Genomic DNA, 19,800 nt, shown 5'->3' with positions numbered 1-19,800 from the left:
AATCCAGAGAAAGCCCATACAATGATGAGCAAATTCCAGGCAATCATTGCCATCAAAACTTTTGGTCCCAGAGAGACAAAGCTGATGTTACAACTGGATATGACGATATGATCAAATCTATTCATACTGTGCAATGGCCAATGTGTGATCATCTAGAGATTTGTCTAAAACCAGTAAAGCTGAAGAACACAACTATGCGAGTGATTGATTATTTCAAACCTGGCAGCCACCCAAAAAGCTAAATTTAATGGATCCATTCTCTAATGATTTAGAAAATATTTATATATACTTGCTTCTATATTAATCTGCACAGCATATAAATAAACTGTGCTATGTAAATTGTATATAGCAAAACTCAATTAGAAATTCATGAAAAAATTCGTGAAATATACAATACTGGTTATAGACTTAGAAACTGTAGTTAATTTAAAGGGGCTTCTGGGGAAAACATACATTTCTGCAGATATTATACAGATTGCCCAATTATGACGGTGTACAACAAGTACACTGTTCTCTATTAAAAACTCAAGCCTTCCTGATACGACTGCAAGTATGCAATTTGCATAACTGCAAACACGTGCTAACTGGCAACATTTCTTGTTACTCTCACATCTACTGAGAAAAGCGGATGAGAATCTAGTCTTCATGTAACCTCAATAATACAAGTCGTATATATGCAGTCACATGACGACCGCTCAGCCTGCCAATAGAGTGTAATCCTGACAGTGTGCTTTTTACACAGGTCAGAATTCAGCAATCACCAGTTACAGGGTGGCTGCAGACATTTACAGTTATGTTTAGAAATAATTGGACAGTGACACGTTTTGCTATTTTAACTGTTTACCAAACTGTATTTAAGATACAGTTATATAATCAATATGTACTTATAGTGCAGACTCTCAGCTTTAATTAGAGGGTATTCATATCCTAATTGGAGTAAGGGTTTAAGAATTACAGCTCTTTAATTTGTAGCGGTTTCTTTTTTAAGGGACTAAAAGTAATTTGACAATTATCTGAAAAGGTCTTTTATGGGGTGAATGGGCTATTCCCTTGTTAATCAATCATCAATTAATCAGGTAAAAGGTCTGGAGCTGATTCCAGGTGTGGCATTTGCAAGCTGTTATTGTGAACGCACAATATGCGGTCAAAAGAGCTCTCAATTATTACAATCTGCCCCCCCCCCCAAAAAAAAAGCACACTAGTGAACTTGGGAACTTAAAAAGGCCGGAACGTCCACAGAAAACAACAGAGGTGAATAATTGCAGAATATTTTCTATGGTGAAAAAAAAACACTTCACAACGTTCACCCAAGTGAAGAACACTTTTTTTTCTTTTTTCTTCCTTCTTTTGAGTACCCTGGAATCTAGGTTAGGCTGGTGGTACTGTTATGATTCAGGGACCGAGGAGGATCAAAAAATGCGGAATCCCAAAAAGGTAACAGAGTGGCTGGACATTTAACGGACTGCAGACATAATCCTGACACACAACTAACAGTAGCCGTGGGGCGTACCTACGATGACCTGGACGCCTCGACAAAGCCGGAGAATTAAATAATCTCACAGATAGAGATATGAGAAAGCTAATCTGCCTTGGAGTAGTCCCCAAAAATAGATACATAGCCCCCCCACATGTAAAGGCTACGGTGATATAGAAAAATACAATACAAAGCCAGGAAAGACAGATTCAGCAAAGGTGAGGCCCAAACTATCTTTATAGGAAAGGATAGGAAAAAGCAACTGTCTGCAGCCGTAAAAACCCTAATATATACCAGCACTACTGATATGGAAAAAACTCTGAGGTCACACAACCTCTCCCCCACTGTACCAACACTCAGATGTTACTGGAATCCAAAAACACTAATACAGATGAAGAACTGAATTAATACAAAGCATGACAAACACAAACCTTGCAGAATCATGGAGCAGTATACAGACACTCCCAGCAGGGAATGATCCCATTCCACCACGAACTCCACACAGACAAAATAGGAAGCATGCATTAGTATCAAATTTATATGAATCAGCTCACCGTGTAAGGCTCAATCCCGATTCCGTCCTGGAGCACGGACAGGCCCTGCCACAGCCCAATGAAATGCAGAAAAAAAGAGGATGTCCAGCTCTTCAGGCAAAGAATCAAAGGTGAAAACACTCATCCTTAATCATGATTAAGTCACTCACCCTTAGTCATGATTAAGGGTGAGTGTTTTCACCTGAAACGCGTAGTGCTGGTCATGTCATTCTCTGTGTCTGCATGATGAAATAAAGACGTGATTCTTTGCCGGAAGAGCTGGACATCCTCTTTTATCTGCATTAGTATCAAAGCAGAAAAAGCAACAAGAAAGTGGAAAACAAACAGCAGAGGTACAAAGACCACTTATCTGAGAGTAGTTCTGGAAGTGAGCAGAGCTGGTTACAGAATGTCCTTAAGGCTATGTCCGCACTTTGCGTCGTCCTAGTTGCATTTCTAAACGCATCCTCTGGCAGAAATTGCTGTTGCCAAAGTTGCTTTTGACCACAAAATCGCAGTAAATACACATGCGTTTTTACCGCGTTTTAAGCGCTTTTTACATGCTTTTCCATTGCGTTTAGACAGATGCGTTTTGAACATAAACACACTGCTAAATAAAGTTTAAACAGTCAAACACAACGAAAAAAGGGAAAAAGATAGGAACACATAATTATTGAAATAACGAAAATAGTTATATTTCATTTAATTATAGCGGTTTTCTACTATTTATCGCTAAAATAGCTATAAATTAATATTTTTCATTAATTTAATTGTCGGATTATGTGTGTGTGTGTGTAAAGGGACATATCATTTCATTATTTTGATGTCAGAAAAGCATACGTTTATATAGTCCAAAACGCATTCTTTCTGCAGCCAAAAAGCATGTTAAACGCTGGAATTTTGATGTTTCTTGCTTTTTACAACTTCTAATTGACTTCAATATTAGCAAAACGCACCCCAAATGGCAAAAACAATTGGCATGCTGCTTCTGTGAACGCAGAGTTTTTGCCCAAAATTATGCAAATTAAACGCAGCGTTTGAAAATGCAAAGTGCGGACAGGAAATCCCCCATTTCCCATAGGCTTTGCTGGAAAATCAAAAATGCATGTATTTTGGCATAAAATCGCTGCAGTTCAAAACGCTGCAGAAAAGCAGCTGAAACGCAGGTGAAAACGCAAAGTGCGGACACAGCCTAAGGCCCGTTTCACACGTCAGTGAAAAACACTGACGTTTTTCACTGGCGTGTAAAACACGCACATGTCCTTCCGTGTGCCGTGAATTACGGCACACGTGGGTTGTCTAAGTGCAAACCGGGCTCCGTTCTCCGTGGCCCATGATTGCACTAGAAATCAACTCACCTGTGCCCGCTCCCGCTCTCCATGGTGCTGAACGCTCCCGCGGTGCAGCATCCGGCCGGCGCTGACCCCCGCAGCAGCTGCTTCCGGGTCGGCTGTGTCGTGCATCATTAATATGCGCGACAGTAATGAGCCGGCTTAGAAGCAGCAGGCTGCACGGGCTGTAGAGAGCGTCGCTGGAGCCGGGTGAGTAAAAATGATTTTTATTTTAAAAGCACGTTTTTTTCTGGCACGTGTTTCACGGACCACATCACTGCGTGGTCTGTGGGACATTAGTGATGCCAGAAAAAATGGACATGTCTCCGTGCGGCAATCACGGACACGCGTGAACGCTGCACGGAGACACGTGCAGTGAAAAATCACTGATGTGTGAGCAGACCCATTCATTATAATGGGTCTGCATATGTCAGTGATTCTGGTACGTTTAAAAAAAAGCACAAACGTACCAGAATCACTGACGTGTGAAAGGGGCCTAATACACAGGAGCAATTAACCACCGGCAAGTAACAAGAGAAAGTTACTAAGTTAAATAGCCCAATCTGACCCTAATTGCCTGTCCTCTGCAGGTTTGTCGCTTTCATTCTACACATCAACTGCACCGCCAGCACTGACCACAAGAGGGAGCCCTAAACTGGAAAACGTATTCACAACATAACACTGTCCAGAAATGAGGAGTTTCAGTATCTTAGGGTATGTGTCTACGATTAGGACTCGCTGCGTTCAGAACGCAACGGGTCCTGATCTCCGCAGGAGACCGCAGCTGCTCGTACCCACGATAAGGGTTCAGTGCACTGCGGTCTCTCGCTTGTGTTCTCCCTACGAAGGACGCATGCAATTCCGCAGCAAAAAATTGACATGCTGCGGTCTGGAAACACAAATCACAGGTCAATGTTTGCTGCTGAAAAAAAGAAGCACAGTGGGCACGGGATTTCTACAAATCCCATCTCCTTTGCTTGTACTGTACACTGCAGTGTTTTGGACGCAGCTGAAGCATGCTGCGTCCAAAACTCTGCAGCTACTGATCGTGGGCACGCATCTTAAGGCTACCATAAAGAGAAGACTTCGTGATATCAAATACAAAGGGTTCCCCACAAGGTGCAGAACATTAATTAGCATTAAAAAGAGAAAGGCCAGATTACAATTAGCCAAAAAAAAAACATCCAAAGAAGCAAGCCCAGTTGTGGAAAAGCATACTTGGATGGCTGAAACTAAGATCAACCTTTACCAGAATGATGGGAAAAAAGTAGGGTGAGGTCTTGGAGCAACTCATGATCCAAAGCACACCATATCCTCTATAATACATGGGAGAGGCAGTGTAATGACCAGGCATGCATGTCTTTCAACGGCCCTGGGTCAGTATGTGACTAAAGACTGAAGCAGCCGGATGAAACCTGAAGTGTACAGGGAGATACTTTCTGCTCAGATTCAAACCAAATGCAGCAAAGGTTGATTGGACGGCGCTTCACAGCATAGATAGACATTGACCCAAAACATACTGCGAAAGCAACCCAGGAGCTTTTTAAGGCAAAGAAGTGGAATAGTCTGCAATGGCCGAGTCAACCACCAGATCTCAACCCCATTGAGCTGTATTGCACATGCTTAAGACAAATCTTAAGACAGAAAGACCCACAAACAAGCAACAAAGGAAGTCAGCTGCAGTAAAGGCCAGCAAAGCATAAAAAGGAGGAAATCCAGAGTTTGGTGAAGTCCATGGCTTCTAGGCAGTCATTGCCTGCAAAGGATTCTTTACAAAGTATTAAAAATGAACATTTAATTTACGGTAAAGTAAATTTATCCAATTAATTTTGAGTCCCTGCAATAATGAGGAGGTTTTCTAAAAAATGGTTGCAATTCCTAAATGTTTCACAGGATATTTTATTTTGAAAGGCTCTAATTAATGGGAACCTGTCAGGTGCACTATGCACCCAGAGCCATGAACAGTTCTGGGTGTATATTGCTAATCCCTGCCTAACAGTCCCTGTATACACAAGCATAGATAAAGGGATCTTTAGATAAAGTATTTCTAAAGATTCTTTATGATATGCTAATGAGCACAGGTTCTGGGTGCATATTGGACCTGAGAGGTTCTCTTTAAACCTGAAAAGGTTTCCATTTCAATTGCATCACAGTTGTGTAATTCTAAAAAAAAAATTGTATCATGCAAATCACAAAGATTCAGTCACTGTTCAAATATTTCTGGACCCAACTGTATGTTCAGTCCACAAAACCCCTTTAATAATAAGGGTATGTTAAGATGATTGAAATTTCACACGGATTTTAGTGTGTATGCCACATTAATTATTCATCAAATAGGATTACTCATAGATTTCAGTGGATATCTGTCACTGACAAAACATCGTAGGGATTCTAGAGAAGGAAAACACACAAAAAAACAAACAAAACAGACATGTCAATTTATTTAGGCACATTCCATGCCAAAACTGCAGTGAGTAGCCACAATTCTCTGCAAGTTAATGGGAGTTTCCAGAAATTAACATTGGCTTGCACTTTCTTTCTTAAAAATGCAGAATTAACAGTGAAAAATCTGCATGATATTCAAGAGGTGGTGTTGGATCCATCGTAGGTTAGACACAATCGCCACCGCATGAACAACACTTGTTTACAATGGCGTCCATTAGGGCTCTGTTGTGGGGTACAACATTTCGAGACACTAATACTGCAATCAGTATGATTGCTTTGGTTTCATTTTATATATTTTGGGACAGCAAACCTAAACAGTACCCGAAAGGCAGAGTACACATTTGACAGAAATCAGTGGTTTACTTTAGGCTACTTTCACACTTGCGTTGAACGGTATCCGTTGCATTGCGTTGTGTAACGGATGCAACGGATGTGTTGCATATAGTGACACAACGGATGCAACGGATGCTGCAAAACAACGCAATTCGTTTTCATTTTTTTTTTTTTTTTTCCCGGTTTTACCAGCGGCAGACTATAGTGAACGATCAGCTGATCGTTCCCTGCAGCCGGCCGCTGGGTGATCAGCTGATTGCTCCCAGTAGCCGGCCGCCGGGTGATCAGCTGATCGCTCCCGCCCGCCGGGTGATCAGCTGATCGCTCCCGGCTGCCGGGTGATCAGCTGATCGCTCCCTGCAGCCGGCTGCCGGGTGATCAGCTGATCGCTCCCGGCCGCCGGGTGATCAGCTGATCGCTCCCGGCCGCCGGGTGATCAGCTGATCGCTCCCGGCCGCCGGGTGATCAGCTGATCGCTCCCGGCCGCCGGGTGATCAGCTGATCGCTCCCGGCCGCCGGGTGATCAGCTGATCGCTCCCTGCAGCCGGCCGCCGGGTGATCAGCTGATCGCTCCCTGCAGCCGGCCGCCGGGTGATCAGCTGATCGCTCCCTGCAGCCGGCCGCCGGGTGATCAGCTGATCGCTGTCACTTGCCGGCGCCCGGGCATGCCGGCGGGCGGGCGCTCAGCTGAGCGCTGTGACTTGCCGGCGGCCGGGCATGCTGGTGGCCGGTCATTCAGCTGAGCGCTGTCGCTTGCCGACGGCCGGGCGCTCAGCTGAACGTTCGGCCACCGCGAGCCAAAATAAAGTTTGATTTAAAAAAAAAAAAAAAAAAAAAAAAAAAAAAAAAAAAAAGGAGCATGCGCAGTGAAATCCAGAGGATTCCGCTGCTCAAAATAACGTTACATGCTGCGTTCCTCCCGCTGGGCGGAAGCAACGGAGCGTCGCCCAGCGGAAGCAACGCAGCTCCTTTTGGTACAATCCGTCACCCATACAAGTCTATGGGAAACAGCGGAATCCGTTAACGGATTCCGCTGTTTCCCAAAAGGGCGGATTGTAACGGAAGGAAAATAACGCAAGTGTGAAAGTACCCTTAGACGACTTTATCACAAGTGAACGCCCATCTTTAGTAGTTTTTTTGGAACAAAATATGACAAGCTCCTAAATCTAGGTACTCTGTAAAAATTACTTACAAAACTATCAAGATTCCTAAAAAAGCCATGCAAATACTTAACTTATAACACTGTCAGGTGGTTTCATGTTGTGGAAGTGCTTTTAGTAATTAATATACTTAAAGCTTTTTCTGAATCCACATTGTCATAATTTGTAAGAAAGTGTCATGATGGTTCCCGACCCATCTATGTTGTATTCTAAAATGTTAAATAAAGAATTTAAAAAAAAAAAAAAAGATATAAATCTATACATGTCCGTTCACCTCTTGAAAATGTAGCAAAGATTCAATCTGTTCTTTTTTTTTTTTTGAAGGGGGGAAGGGGTAGCTGTTTGAAAACCAATATGGTCGGCATTATAGCTCCCACAAGGCTGTCATCATTCCAAACAGCCTCGTAAGGTAGCAATATCATATCCCCCATACTCTGGAACGCTCTACCTCAGCACATCAGACTCTCCCCTACCGTGGAAAGCTTCAAGAGGAACCTCAAGACCCACCTCTTCCATCAAGCCTCCAACCTACAATAACCCTCAGCCCAGTAGACCACTGCGAACCAGCTCTGTCCTCACCTATTGTACCATCACCCATCCCCTGTAGAGTGTGAGCCCTCGCGGGCAGGGTCCTCTCTCCTCCTATACCAGTCTGTTTTGTACTGTTAATGATTGTTGTACGTATACCCTCTTTGACTTTTAAAGCGCCATGGAATAAATGGCGCTATAATAATAAATAATAATAATAATAATATCAGGGTTGATGATGTATAACTCACGACTAGCCAGATCCATGTTCAGACCTCTAGGCCGAGTGCCACGTTTTTTGGGAAGCTGTAATCAATATTTCTATTACAGAAAAATCTGAATAGCAGTCCTTAAGAATAACTTTTTTTATTTCTAATTCCTGATCAGCCATTGCACAGTTACGATTTTTTGTAATATACTTCAATTCCTTAGCTCGCCTCATTCATCCCTCCAATGCTATGCTGCAGTGTCGTTTAACGTTCCTGTAACTATTTAAAGGGAATCTGTCAGAAGGTTTTTGCTATGTAAGCTGAAGCCAGCATGCTGTAGGGGTTAAAAGATAAAAATCAACTACGCCTCTCTTATCAAACTCCAGGTTGTGGTTTACTTAAACTAAAGGCTTTATTATTCGGTGATTATCATTGCTAGGTTTTGCTGGCAAGTGCAGAGCAGTCCGGCTTGACTCCTATTATGATTGACACCTCAATGTCAATCTACAATCTCTATTGAGAGCCTGGTGTGGGCAGGGGCAGCTCCCTGGGCTCAGTTACATGACTAAAGCTAAAAATTCAAATTGTGTCAGAACGGCTGCAGCTAATAATGATAAGGTAGCAAAAACCTGCTGACAGATTCCCTTTAAATGCAGTGTATGCATCTTGTTGAAAATCAAATCTATGATTTTCCCTTTCTGCGCCCCACACTGGGACATGGAAAGGTAGAAAGGGGACTGATATTTAAATAAATGATGTTATTGTTGAGCAGCAGTTGAAAGTAGTTTCTAAAAGAGCTTCAACTGCTATTTGAACCAGCACTGCAGCATAGCACTTGGGAGAGAAGGAAGCATAACAAGGGAAGTTATGGATTAGATAAAAAAAAAAAATCCAATATGACAGGACACATGGCAGCATATCCTCTGTGATAATTAACATAGAGAGGAGTCAGCCAGTCTACAAAGAGACCAAAGGCTTTGTTTCTTCCCTAGCAAAGATACTAATACATGTAGTGAAGATAATTGCCCCTAAAGTAGACTGCACATCTCCACTCCATACCTGAGACATCCATTCTATATCGATAATAATTTGCAGTTAATACAATCCATGAATATATCTTATTAGGGGACATAGTTGCTTCAAAATGCTGACATTTTTAGCTTTGCGGAACCACAGAAAAGTATTATCAACCCATATAATGCATGTACTGTATCAGTCATGTTTGGCGAGTCTATGATGTTGAATGTATCAACAGAAATATGGCAGAGATTATTCCACTAAGAGGCTCTGGTGGGAAAATCTGACATAAATTAGAACTACCGTGTTTCCCCGAAAATAAGACCTCCCCCGAAAATAGGACCTAGCAGGTGTCAGGGAGGCTTAAATATAAAACATTCCCTGAAAATAAGACCTAGCCTCGGTCAACAATGAAGTGTCATGCAGCGGTAAAAAAGTTAAAAACACTGTAGGACACTTCATTATAGACAGCGGAGACCCCCAGAAGAGAGAAGACCCCCCATCATACTCACCAGAAGCCGACAGGGAGCAGGTGAGCGCATCAAGGTCATGCAGCGGAACACATACACACACACACACACACACACTAGAGATCGCATCCACACACTCACCACATCCAGCGATATCTCTTGCTTCTCGGCGGCGATACTGTGCAGTGCCGGAGGATCACATGGCCGGAAGCATGTGATATCTCCGGATGTTGTGAGTGTGCACGCGCGATTGTACCGGTATGTGCAATATCATGAGTGTGTGTGAGTGTATGTGATCGGACGTGTGTGTATGCTGTCTGATGTGTGAGTGTATGTGATCGGATGTGTGTGTGTGTGTGTGTGTGTGTGTGTGTGTGTGTGTGTATGCTGTCTGATATGTGACTGTGTTCTGATGTGTGAGTGTCAGCCAGACGCAGGGGAGCACAGCTGCTGGGAGATCACAGGGAGGAATGATATGGAATGTGATGTGTATGTGTGTCTGTATGAATATGAGTGAGTGTGATTTGATCTATGCGAGTGGCAGCCAGACGCAGGGGAGGCATGCAGCACAGCTGCTGGGAGATCACAGGAGGATCTGGGAGCCATACAGACGCCCGGGGCTGGTAAGTATGACGACCCTGGGAAGGGGGGTGTCTGCTTTTTGTGGGGGGTTAACTTACCCCCAACCATGTCTCCTCGAGAATAATACACCCCCTGAAAATAAGACCTAGTGCTATATATAAGACAGTGTCTTATTTTCGGGGATACAGGGTATTTCCTGCATACAATTAGCCATCTTCTTCTTGCCAAAACAGGAGAAGGAATGATGGGTGTGGATGAGACAGACCCTTTATGATATCTCATCTTGGAAAACTCATTGTCAGGTCCCAGGAGAACAATTAGGATTGTAGTAGATCTGTTCAAATTCCATGTGGAAATCATGCTATCATGCCCACAGGGGTGTGACAACAAGGAAAGAGGGCCGACTAGTCTGGGGAACTAACATCTCTTCGAATAGTCAAGGCCCTAATTAGCAGAGGGAACACGGAGGTTTATAAATGCTTTTTTAAACATTCATATTAGTGAATAACATTATACAGGGCTGGTTAGGGAGGGAATTTGGACATACAGCTATGAATGTTGCTGAGTTGGAGGGCATAGGTGACTTGACCGGTTTCCCTTTAAGGGTTTCCAAAAACAAGGACTACTTAATGACTTTACTATTTACAACAGAGATCTTTAACTCTTATCCAACATGCTGTTGAAAAGAAGAAGCTTTTATTGTGCTTATTGGGTACTTGGTACAATATCATATCACTCTGTGTACAAGAGAATCCGGGGGATAGGTATCTACATAGCAAGTAAGCTCACCGGCACCGGACACACAGGTGAACGTTTTCCGCCACCACCACACAAGCCATTCTAATTCATGCTTTTTCATGATCTACTCACATAAATAAAATATTTACCTAATGTATTGAGATATGTAAAATACTAATTTTATTAAATTAATAATCTTGTAGACTGTGAGCCCTCGCGGGCAGGGTCCTCTCTCCTCCTGTACAAGTCTGTGCCTTGTATTGGGCATTACTATTGTACTTGTCTATGTATGCCCCCTCTTTTCACTTGGAAAGCGCCATTAAATAAATGGCGCTATAATAATAATAATAATAATAATAATAATAAAAAATAAGAATTAAAATACTCACCCTAGTAGATGTTCATCAGAAACTGAAAAAAATAAATAAATATATAAATATGAATATTGAGCAATATACAATGTATTCATTTCATCATGTCATGGTTATAAATTCCCGATATAAAATGCCATACAGAACAACAGACGTCTAGCAGCCAAGTTTAAGATGTGTGCTGCAGGTAGCGGAACTCGTACAGAGAGAATCCACCTTTTGCAAGGGTGGAATAAAAAATCCATGTGAATTTTTACATCAGTGAGAAACAGTCTTCTATTAATCCATGTAGAATCTATTTTTCATCTTATGATCGGTATGGGAAAAGAATTGCAGCATGCTACTATACAAAGCCTATGGGAGCATGTAATACATCGACTACACTCGAATGTTATCCAAGTGCAGTGCGATATACGCACAGACAGGCAGCGGAAGAGATGGAGAGATTAGGCCATGCCCACATCAGCGGTATTTTGCCGCAAAACCGGATCCGGCACAAATGCGTTTCACTTCAGTGCATTTCCTATGGACTCGCAGCAAGATCCGGTCAAATGCGGTTGCGTGCGTCAGACACAACCGTATGTGACCGGATCTTGCCGCAAGTCCGTAGGAAATGCATTGAAGTGAAATGCATTTGTGCCAGATCCGGTTTTGCAGCAAAATACCGCTGATGTGAGCGCAGCCTTACGCTCTCCCTATTCCCCATATCTGTGATCCGATGGCAAGATCGGCTCACAAGTGGATGACACTCTGCTCAATCTCGCAGTAGATCGCTTCCTATACTATACACTAGTGGAAGGGAGACTTAATAGGGAGTAAATGAAGCAGCTAATAAGCATTCTTCATTATAATGGGGGAAAAAACATCTCCATTCTGATGACTGGTGCGGATTCCAGTTGTCAAACTGCACAGATTAAGATATATTTTTATTGTGAAATTTAAGATTTATCTGTGTGTTTGGTAACTTGAATGCTATTAATATCTTTGTTTCCTGTTTTTAATATTATAACCATTGGTTAAAGGTTTTTTCTACATTCACTTTTTCTTCCACCCTATTTTAATTAACTTCTTCCCCACCCGGCAATTTTTCGGTTTTCGTTTTAACTTTTTCTCCCTTTCTTCCAAGAGCCATAACTTTTTTATTTTTATATACCGCCATATGAGTGTCTGTTTTTTTGTCGGACAAGTTGCACTTTTGAGTGATACCATTCAGTCTGCTCCATATTGTACAGGAAACCGTAAAAAAATTCCAACTGTGGTGAAATAGCAAAAAAAAAAAAAAAAAAAAAAAAAATAATTGCAATTCCATAATTGTGTTTTTATTTACCATGTTCAATATATGGTAAAACTGACCTGGAAGTATGCTTACCCAGGTCAGTACAAGTTTGTAGATACCAAACATGTATAGTTTTGTTTGTTTTTTTTTATTTAAGTGCTGGAAAAACAATTCTGAAATTTTTCAAAACAGAAGAATTGCACTTTTATTGCCATTTTCCGAGACCAGTAATATTCTAATTTTTTTGGTTCTGGGATTGTGTGATGTCTTATTTTTTGCGTCCTGAGCTGACGTTTTTAATTATGGGGTGGAGGCACACATAGCAGTCTGCAACCAATCACAAACACTGGTACGGACGGTGGGAGGAGGCTGCAGTGAATATTCATGAATCTTAATTCGTTGGTGTGGAAGAGAGTCTGTCTGCTGCATGATCCTCCGGGAAACACGGAATGTAACATTATCCTGCTCTTACTACCATTTAACTTCCATTTGCAGCCTTCTAGTGCTAACTAAAGCCCAGAACGTCTCGTCCCTATTGACTTAAATGGAGTTCATTGTTCAGAATTAAGTTCGGCATCAAGTTCACTCGCTGATCCCGATTCCCCCCCCCACCCCGTGCTGGATTGGCGAACCCACGGGTTCGTTCATCACTAGATATCACCTATCCTGTAGATAAGTGATAAACAACTTAAGGCCCCATTACACGCAACAACATCGCTAACGAGATATCGCGGGGTCATGGAAATCGTGACACACATCTGGCCTCGTTAGCGACGTCGTTGCGTGTGACACGTACGAGCGACCGCTAACGAACCAAAATACTCACCACATCGTTGATTGTTGACACGTTCATTTTCAAAATATCGTTGCTCGTTCTGGACGCAGGTTGTTGCTCGTTCTTGAGGCAGCACACATCGCTACGTGTGACATCCTGGGAACAACGAACAACAGCGTTCCTGCGTCCTCCGGCAACGAGGTGGGAGTGACGTTCATGCGGCAGCTCTCCACCCCTCCGCTTCTATTGGTCGGCCGCTGTGTGACGTCGCTGTGATGCCGAACGAACCGCCCCCTTAGAAAAGAGGTTGTTCGCCGGCCACAGCGACGTCGTTAGGAAGGTATGTGTGTGTGACGCGTACTAGCGATATTGTGCACCACAGGAAGTTATTTTCCCATGACGCACAAACGACGGGGGTGGGTGTGATCGCTAGCGTGCAAAGCGGCCTTTAATCAGATAGCAAATTTAACCTGATCTCATGTCATTTACCCAATTACAGAACCTTTGGACTAAATATTGTCATAAGAAAATTATCTATTGCTTAAATCAGGTTTTTATGTTAAATATACTGTATATTTCTTGGCATTTTTTAGATCACATCCTGAATTAAAAATAAAAAAAATGTAAATCTTCCAAGTTTCACACTGACCTCTGCAGCTATTTTAGACTAACTTCTTGTTGCTTCAGGAAATCCGCATATGCATAAGAAATAGACTAACTCATCATATCTTATGTTTTTGCATGGCCCAGACACAAATCCCTTCAAAAATGTGTGGTAAGAGATGAAAATTGCTGTTTACGGATTCCTCTATCCAATTGCACTGAGCTAGAGATATTTTGTAAAAAGGGGGAAAAAATGTCATCCTCTAAATGTGTGAAGCTGATAGACATACCCTAAAAGAGTTGCAGCAGTAATTGCAGCTAAAGATGGTTATACAAAGTATTAACTCAGAGGGGCTGGATAAAAACGCACATCATAATTTTCAGATTTATCTTTTTAAAATATTTAGACACTGTAATATTTTGTCTCAGTAATTAATTTGTAAATCTGCCTGATAAAGGAGCCCCTGTGCTATGAAAACTTGCAAAAACCGTATATACTTGAATATAAGCCGATCCGCAAATAAGACAAGGCACCTAATTTTACCACAAAAAACTGGGGAAAAAAAATTATTGACTCGAGTATACGCCTACTGGTAAGTTTCAAAAATAAAAATAGATACCAAAAAAAATGTAATTACTACAGGAAACAACCTGCGTCCAGAACGAGCAACGATATTTTGAAAATGAACGTGTCAACAATTAACGATGTGGTGAGTATTTTGGTTCGTTAGCGGTCGCTCGTACGTGTCACACGCAACGACGTCGCTACAGAAGATAAGGATGGGGCACATTACTACAGGACACAAGGATGGGGCACATTACTACAGGGCACAAGGATGGGGCACATTACTACAGGGCACAAGGATGGGGCACATTACTACAAGGGGTGGACAAGGATGGGTAAATTACTACAGGAGATAAGGATGGGGCACATTACTACAGGACACAGAGGGGGCACATTACTACAGGACACAAGGATGGGGCACATTACTACAGGACACAAGGATGGGGCACATTACTACACGACACAAGGATGGGGCACATTACTAGAGGGCACAAGGATGGGGCACATTACTACAGGACACAAGGATGGGGCACATTACTACAGGGCACAAGGATGGGGCATATTACTACAGGGCACAAGGATGGGGCACATTACTACAAGGGGTGGACAAGGATGGGTAAATTACTACAGGAGATAAGGATGGGGCACATTACTACAGGACACAGAGGGGGCACATTACTACAGGACACAAGGATGGGGCACATTACTACAGGACACAAGGATGGGGCACATTACTACACGACACAAGGATGGGGCACATTACTAGAGGGCACAAGGATGGGGCACATTACTACAGGACACAAGGATGGGGCACATTACTACAGGGCACAAGGATGGGGCATATTACTACAAGGGGTGGACAAGGATTGGTAAATTACTACAGGAGATAAGGATGGGGCACATTACTACAGGACACAAAGAGGGGGCACATTATTACAGGACACAAGGATGGGGCACATTACTACAGGGCACAAGGATGGGGCACATTACTACAGGACACAAGGATGGGGCCCTGTAGTAATGTGCCCCATCCTTGTGTCCTGTAGTAATGTGCCCCCTCTTTGTGTCCTGTAGTAATGTGCCCCATCCTTGTCTCCTGTAGTAATTTACCCATCTTTGTCCACCCCTTGTAGTAATGTGCCCCATCCTTGTGCCCTGTAGTAATATGCCCCATCCTTGTGTCCTGTAGTAATGTGCCCCCTCTTTGTGTCCTGTAGTAATGTGCCCCATCCTTGTCTCCTGTAGTAATTTACCCATCCTTGTCCACCCCTTGTAGTAATGTGTCCCATCCTTGTGCCCTGTAGTAATGTGCCCCATCCTTGTGTCCTGTAGTAATGTGCCCCATCCTTGTGTCCTGTAGTAATGTGCCCCATCCTTGTGTCCTGTAGTAATGTGCCCCATCCTTGTGTCCTGTAGTAATGTGCCCCATCCTTGTGCCCTGTAGTAATGTGCCCCATCCTTGTGTCTTGTAGTAATGTGCCCCATCCTTGTGTCCTGTAGTAATGTGCCCCATCCTTGTGTCCTGTAGTAATGTGCCCCATCCTTGTGTCCTGTAGTAATGTGCCCCATCCTTATCTCCTGTAGTAATTTACCCATCCTTGTCCACCCCTTGTAGTAATGTGCCCCATCCTTGTGCCCTGTAGTAATGTGCCCCATCCTTGTGTCCTGTAGTAATGTGCCCCATCCTTGTGCCCTCTAGTAATGTGCCCCATCCTTGTGTCCTGTAGTAATGTGCCCCATCCTTGTGTCCTGTAGTAATGTGCCCCATCCTCGTGTCCTGTAGTAATGTGCCCCATCCTTGTGCCCTGTAGTAATGTGCCCAATCCTTGTGTCTTGTAGTAATGTGCCCCATCCTTGTGTCCTGTAGTAATGTGCCCCATCCTTGTGTCCTGTAGTAATGTGCCCCCTCTTTGTGTCCTGTAGTAATGTGCCCCATCCTTGTCTCCTGTAGTAATTTACCCATCCTTGTCCACCCCTTGTAGTAATGTGTCCCATCCTTGTGCCCTGTAGTAATGTGCCCCATCCTTGTGTCCTGTAGTAATGTGCCCCATCCTTGTGTCCTGTAGTAATGTGCCCCATCCTTGTGTCCTGTAGTAATGTGCCCCATCCTTGTGTCCTGTAGTAATGTGCCCCATCCTTGTGCCCTGTAGTAATGTGCCCCATCCTTGTGTCTTGTAGTAATGTGCCCCATCCTTGTGTCCTGTAGTAATGTGCCCCATCCTTGTGTCCTGTAGTAATGTGCCCCCTCTTTGTGTCCTGTAGTAATGTGCCCCATCCTTATCTCCTGTAGTAATTTACCCATCCTTGTCCACCCCTTGTAGTAATGTGCCCCATCCTTGTGCCCTCTAGTAATGTGCCCCATCCTTGTGCCCTGTAGTAATGTGCCCCATCCTTGTGTCCTGTAGTAATGTGCCCCATCCTTGTGTCCTGTAGTAATGTGCCCCATCCTTATCTCCTGTAGTAATTTACCCATCCTTGTCCACCCCTTGTAGTAATGTGCCCCATCCTTGTGCCCTGTAGTAATGTTCCCCATCCTTGTGTCCTGTAGTAATGTGCCCCATCCTTGTGTCCTGTAGTAATGTGCCCCATCCTTATCTTCTGTAGCAATGTACCCATCGTCATACGGGTCCACTTCTTGTCCCCTATTATGCCATTTTTCACATACACAAAATTTTTTTCTAACTGATCCTCTGTTCTCCCTACCAAAGGCACGTAGCACCCCTCGATGATCTCGGCCAGTGCAGAGGGCAGCCGCAGCCGTCTGCGCTTTATTTACTTCAGGCAAATGATTTGCGGTGCTGCAAATGAAGTAAAGTGCTGATGGCAACAGTGGCCCTGTGTACCAACCGAGATCATCGAGGGGTCTATGTGCCAGTAGTCAGGAAAAAGCAGGTAAGAGAACACCGCGGGAACTTGAGTATAAGCCAAAAGGGGCTTTTTCAGCATAAGAAAATGTACATCATTTAAAATATTTAGAAAACATTGTAAAATTTAAATACTTGCTTCTTAGTGTTGGTATATCACATAAAATCTAAAAAAGAAGGGAATTTTGTTTACTTACCGTAAATTCCTTTTCTTCTAGCTCCTATTGGGAGACCCAGACAATTGGGTGTATAGCTTCTGCCTCCGGAGGCCACACAAAGTATTACACTTTAACAAGTGTAACCCCTCCCCTCTGCCTATACACCCTCCCGTGCATCACGGGCCCATCAGTTTTGGTGCCAAAGCAGGAAGGAGGAAACTTATAAATTGGTCTAAGGTAAATTCAATCCGAAGGATGTTCGGAGAACTGAAACCATGAACCAAAGAACAATTCAACATGAACAACATGTGTACACAAAAGAACAAACAGCCCGAAGGGAACAGGGGCGGGTGCTGGGTCTCCCAATAGGAGCTAGAAGAAAAGGAATTTACGGTAAGTAAACAAAATTCCCTTCTTCTTTGTCGCTCCATTGGGAGACCCAGACAATTGGGACGTCCAAAAGCAGTCCCTGGGTGGGTAAAAGAATACCTGTGCCTCCTTCAACACAAAGCATAAAACTGATGGGCCCGTGATGCACGGGAGGGTGTATAGGCAGAGGGGAGGGGTTACACTTTTTAAAGTGTAATACTTTGTGTGGCCTCCGGAGGCAGAAGCTATACACCCAATTGTCTGGGTCTCCCAATGGAGCGACAAAGAAAAGACATTTAAACTTTGTAGTTGGAACGTAAAAAAGTTCACAGGGTATCAATACTTTTTCAAGGCATTGTATAAAACAATAGTATTTTTATGAAAGGACATTGGCCCTTTTTGCCAAATCATGGATTCAAGAAAGAACATGAAAAAAAGCACAGCTTGGATTTATAGCATTTCGTTTTCTTGCTCTTAGTACGTGAATTCCTGTAACAGAAGAGACAACTGAGAATTATCATGTGTGGATGAGATTTCCCCTGTAACCCCAGGGATGTTGCTCAGTACAATGCCGGTCACAGGTAACTTTCCTGCCATTGTCACACCACGCTGTGCTATACTCTGCCCCAGACATAACACTATTGAATATGGACCGGGAAAGCTGGTATTAAGTCATCATTGTGTTTTTCTAAGGAAATAAATCTATCATCCTGAAAACTAAAACTAAAAGAAATATGGTGTTCACATGCAGAGTCCCCCCCCCAAAAAAAACGTGATCTTCATAGAAGAACAACAAAAGGGCCCATCGGATCTGATGGAGAATAGATAACAATGCTATTAACCATCAGCTATGGAATAGATAGAAAATAATTAAAGAAGTGCTAATGTTCTTGATACGCCCTGGCGAAGCGCTGAGCTGTGAGATGATGAGATACTTGAAGCTGAACAGGAAACGTGAGAAATGATATCTAGGCTTTAGTTGAAGTGAACATATAATTTTCCATTATGATATTGGCAGTGCCGTCGCCTGAAGTGGATGACACTCGTAATGTTTTTCATGGCAGCAATGCTAACAGAAATAAAGCGAGGGATAATCACGCAGGACGCAGCCATGGTATTACACCGAACATTTACTAGAGAGTCATCCAATGCCCTAGAGATATTAGAAAGGACCACATAGGAATAGATTTTGTATTCTACCCATTTTTTATCATAATCAATTGTACACTATTTTTCTAACAACAAATTGGGAGCGTCTGCTCTTCTCAGGATATTGGTTGAGGATACGTTGACACAGTATGACACAATCCGACTGGCATCAAAGTCCAGAAATGCCTCCAAGATAAATTCTTTTAACGTTGTCCATTGTTTGGAGCTGATGAGATTGTGAAAAAAGCTGCACTAAACAAAAAATGGCTTGTGTATATTTTGTGTATAAAATTTCATAGAAATTCCTTGATTGAACTGCATACCTACTTTTAAATCCCCCTGTATTATAGCTTTAATATGTATGGGTGACTTTTAGGAATAAGCAATTGGGTGTGTAAATGAAGAATAATAACATTTCTAACCATTAAAGAGAACCTGTCAGGTCCTGTATGGGTCTGGGTGCATATTGCTAATCGCTGCCTAACTGTCCCAGCCTATAGTAGCATAGATAAAGAGATCTTTAGAAAAAGTATTTCTAAAGATCCTTTATAATATGCTAATGAGGCCAGCAACTTGTCACAAGGGCGTTCGTTCCCTTGGCTAGTCGTCCCCCTTAGAATGTAAGCTTGTCCCTGTGGGCGTGCTAACATGCTAATTAATGCGCAGCATCAGTGGTATGGTCGCTCTCACCGCTCTGCTGTTACCGCGGCCGATGCTGGATTTCGGCTCAGTACGCATGATCAGAAGTCCCCGGACTTTCAGTCATACGCACCATGAAGCCGGGTGTACGCCTCTCAGCTTCAAACTAGTGTAATGCGCATGAACGGAAGTCTGGGGACTTCTGATCATG

The 19,800-nt window shown here is 43.1% G+C and overlaps 1 protein-coding gene across 3 annotated transcripts in view; it reads right to left on the bottom strand.

Annotated features, from left to right (window-relative positions):
• ZSWIM7 (zinc finger SWIM-type containing 7) overlaps positions 1 to 19,800 on the bottom strand; it is a 154,485-nt gene that overhangs the window by 113,144 nt on the left and 21,541 nt on the right. For all 3 annotated transcript variants that reach the window (XM_075333167.1, XM_075333166.1, XM_075333165.1), the window contains exon 3: positions 11,210 to 11,231. In XM_075333167.1, the coding sequence (XP_075189282.1) occupies positions 11,210 to 11,231 (22 nt within the window). The remainder of the gene's footprint in view (positions 1 to 11,209; positions 11,232 to 19,800) is intronic.

The sequence above is a fragment of the Anomaloglossus baeobatrachus genome, chromosome 2 (assembly GCF_048569485.1).
Source record: "Anomaloglossus baeobatrachus isolate aAnoBae1 chromosome 2, aAnoBae1.hap1, whole genome shotgun sequence".
Lineage (NCBI taxonomy): Eukaryota > Metazoa > Chordata > Amphibia > Anura > Aromobatidae > Anomaloglossus > Anomaloglossus baeobatrachus.
This window is presented reverse-complemented; position numbering and strand designations above follow the sequence as displayed.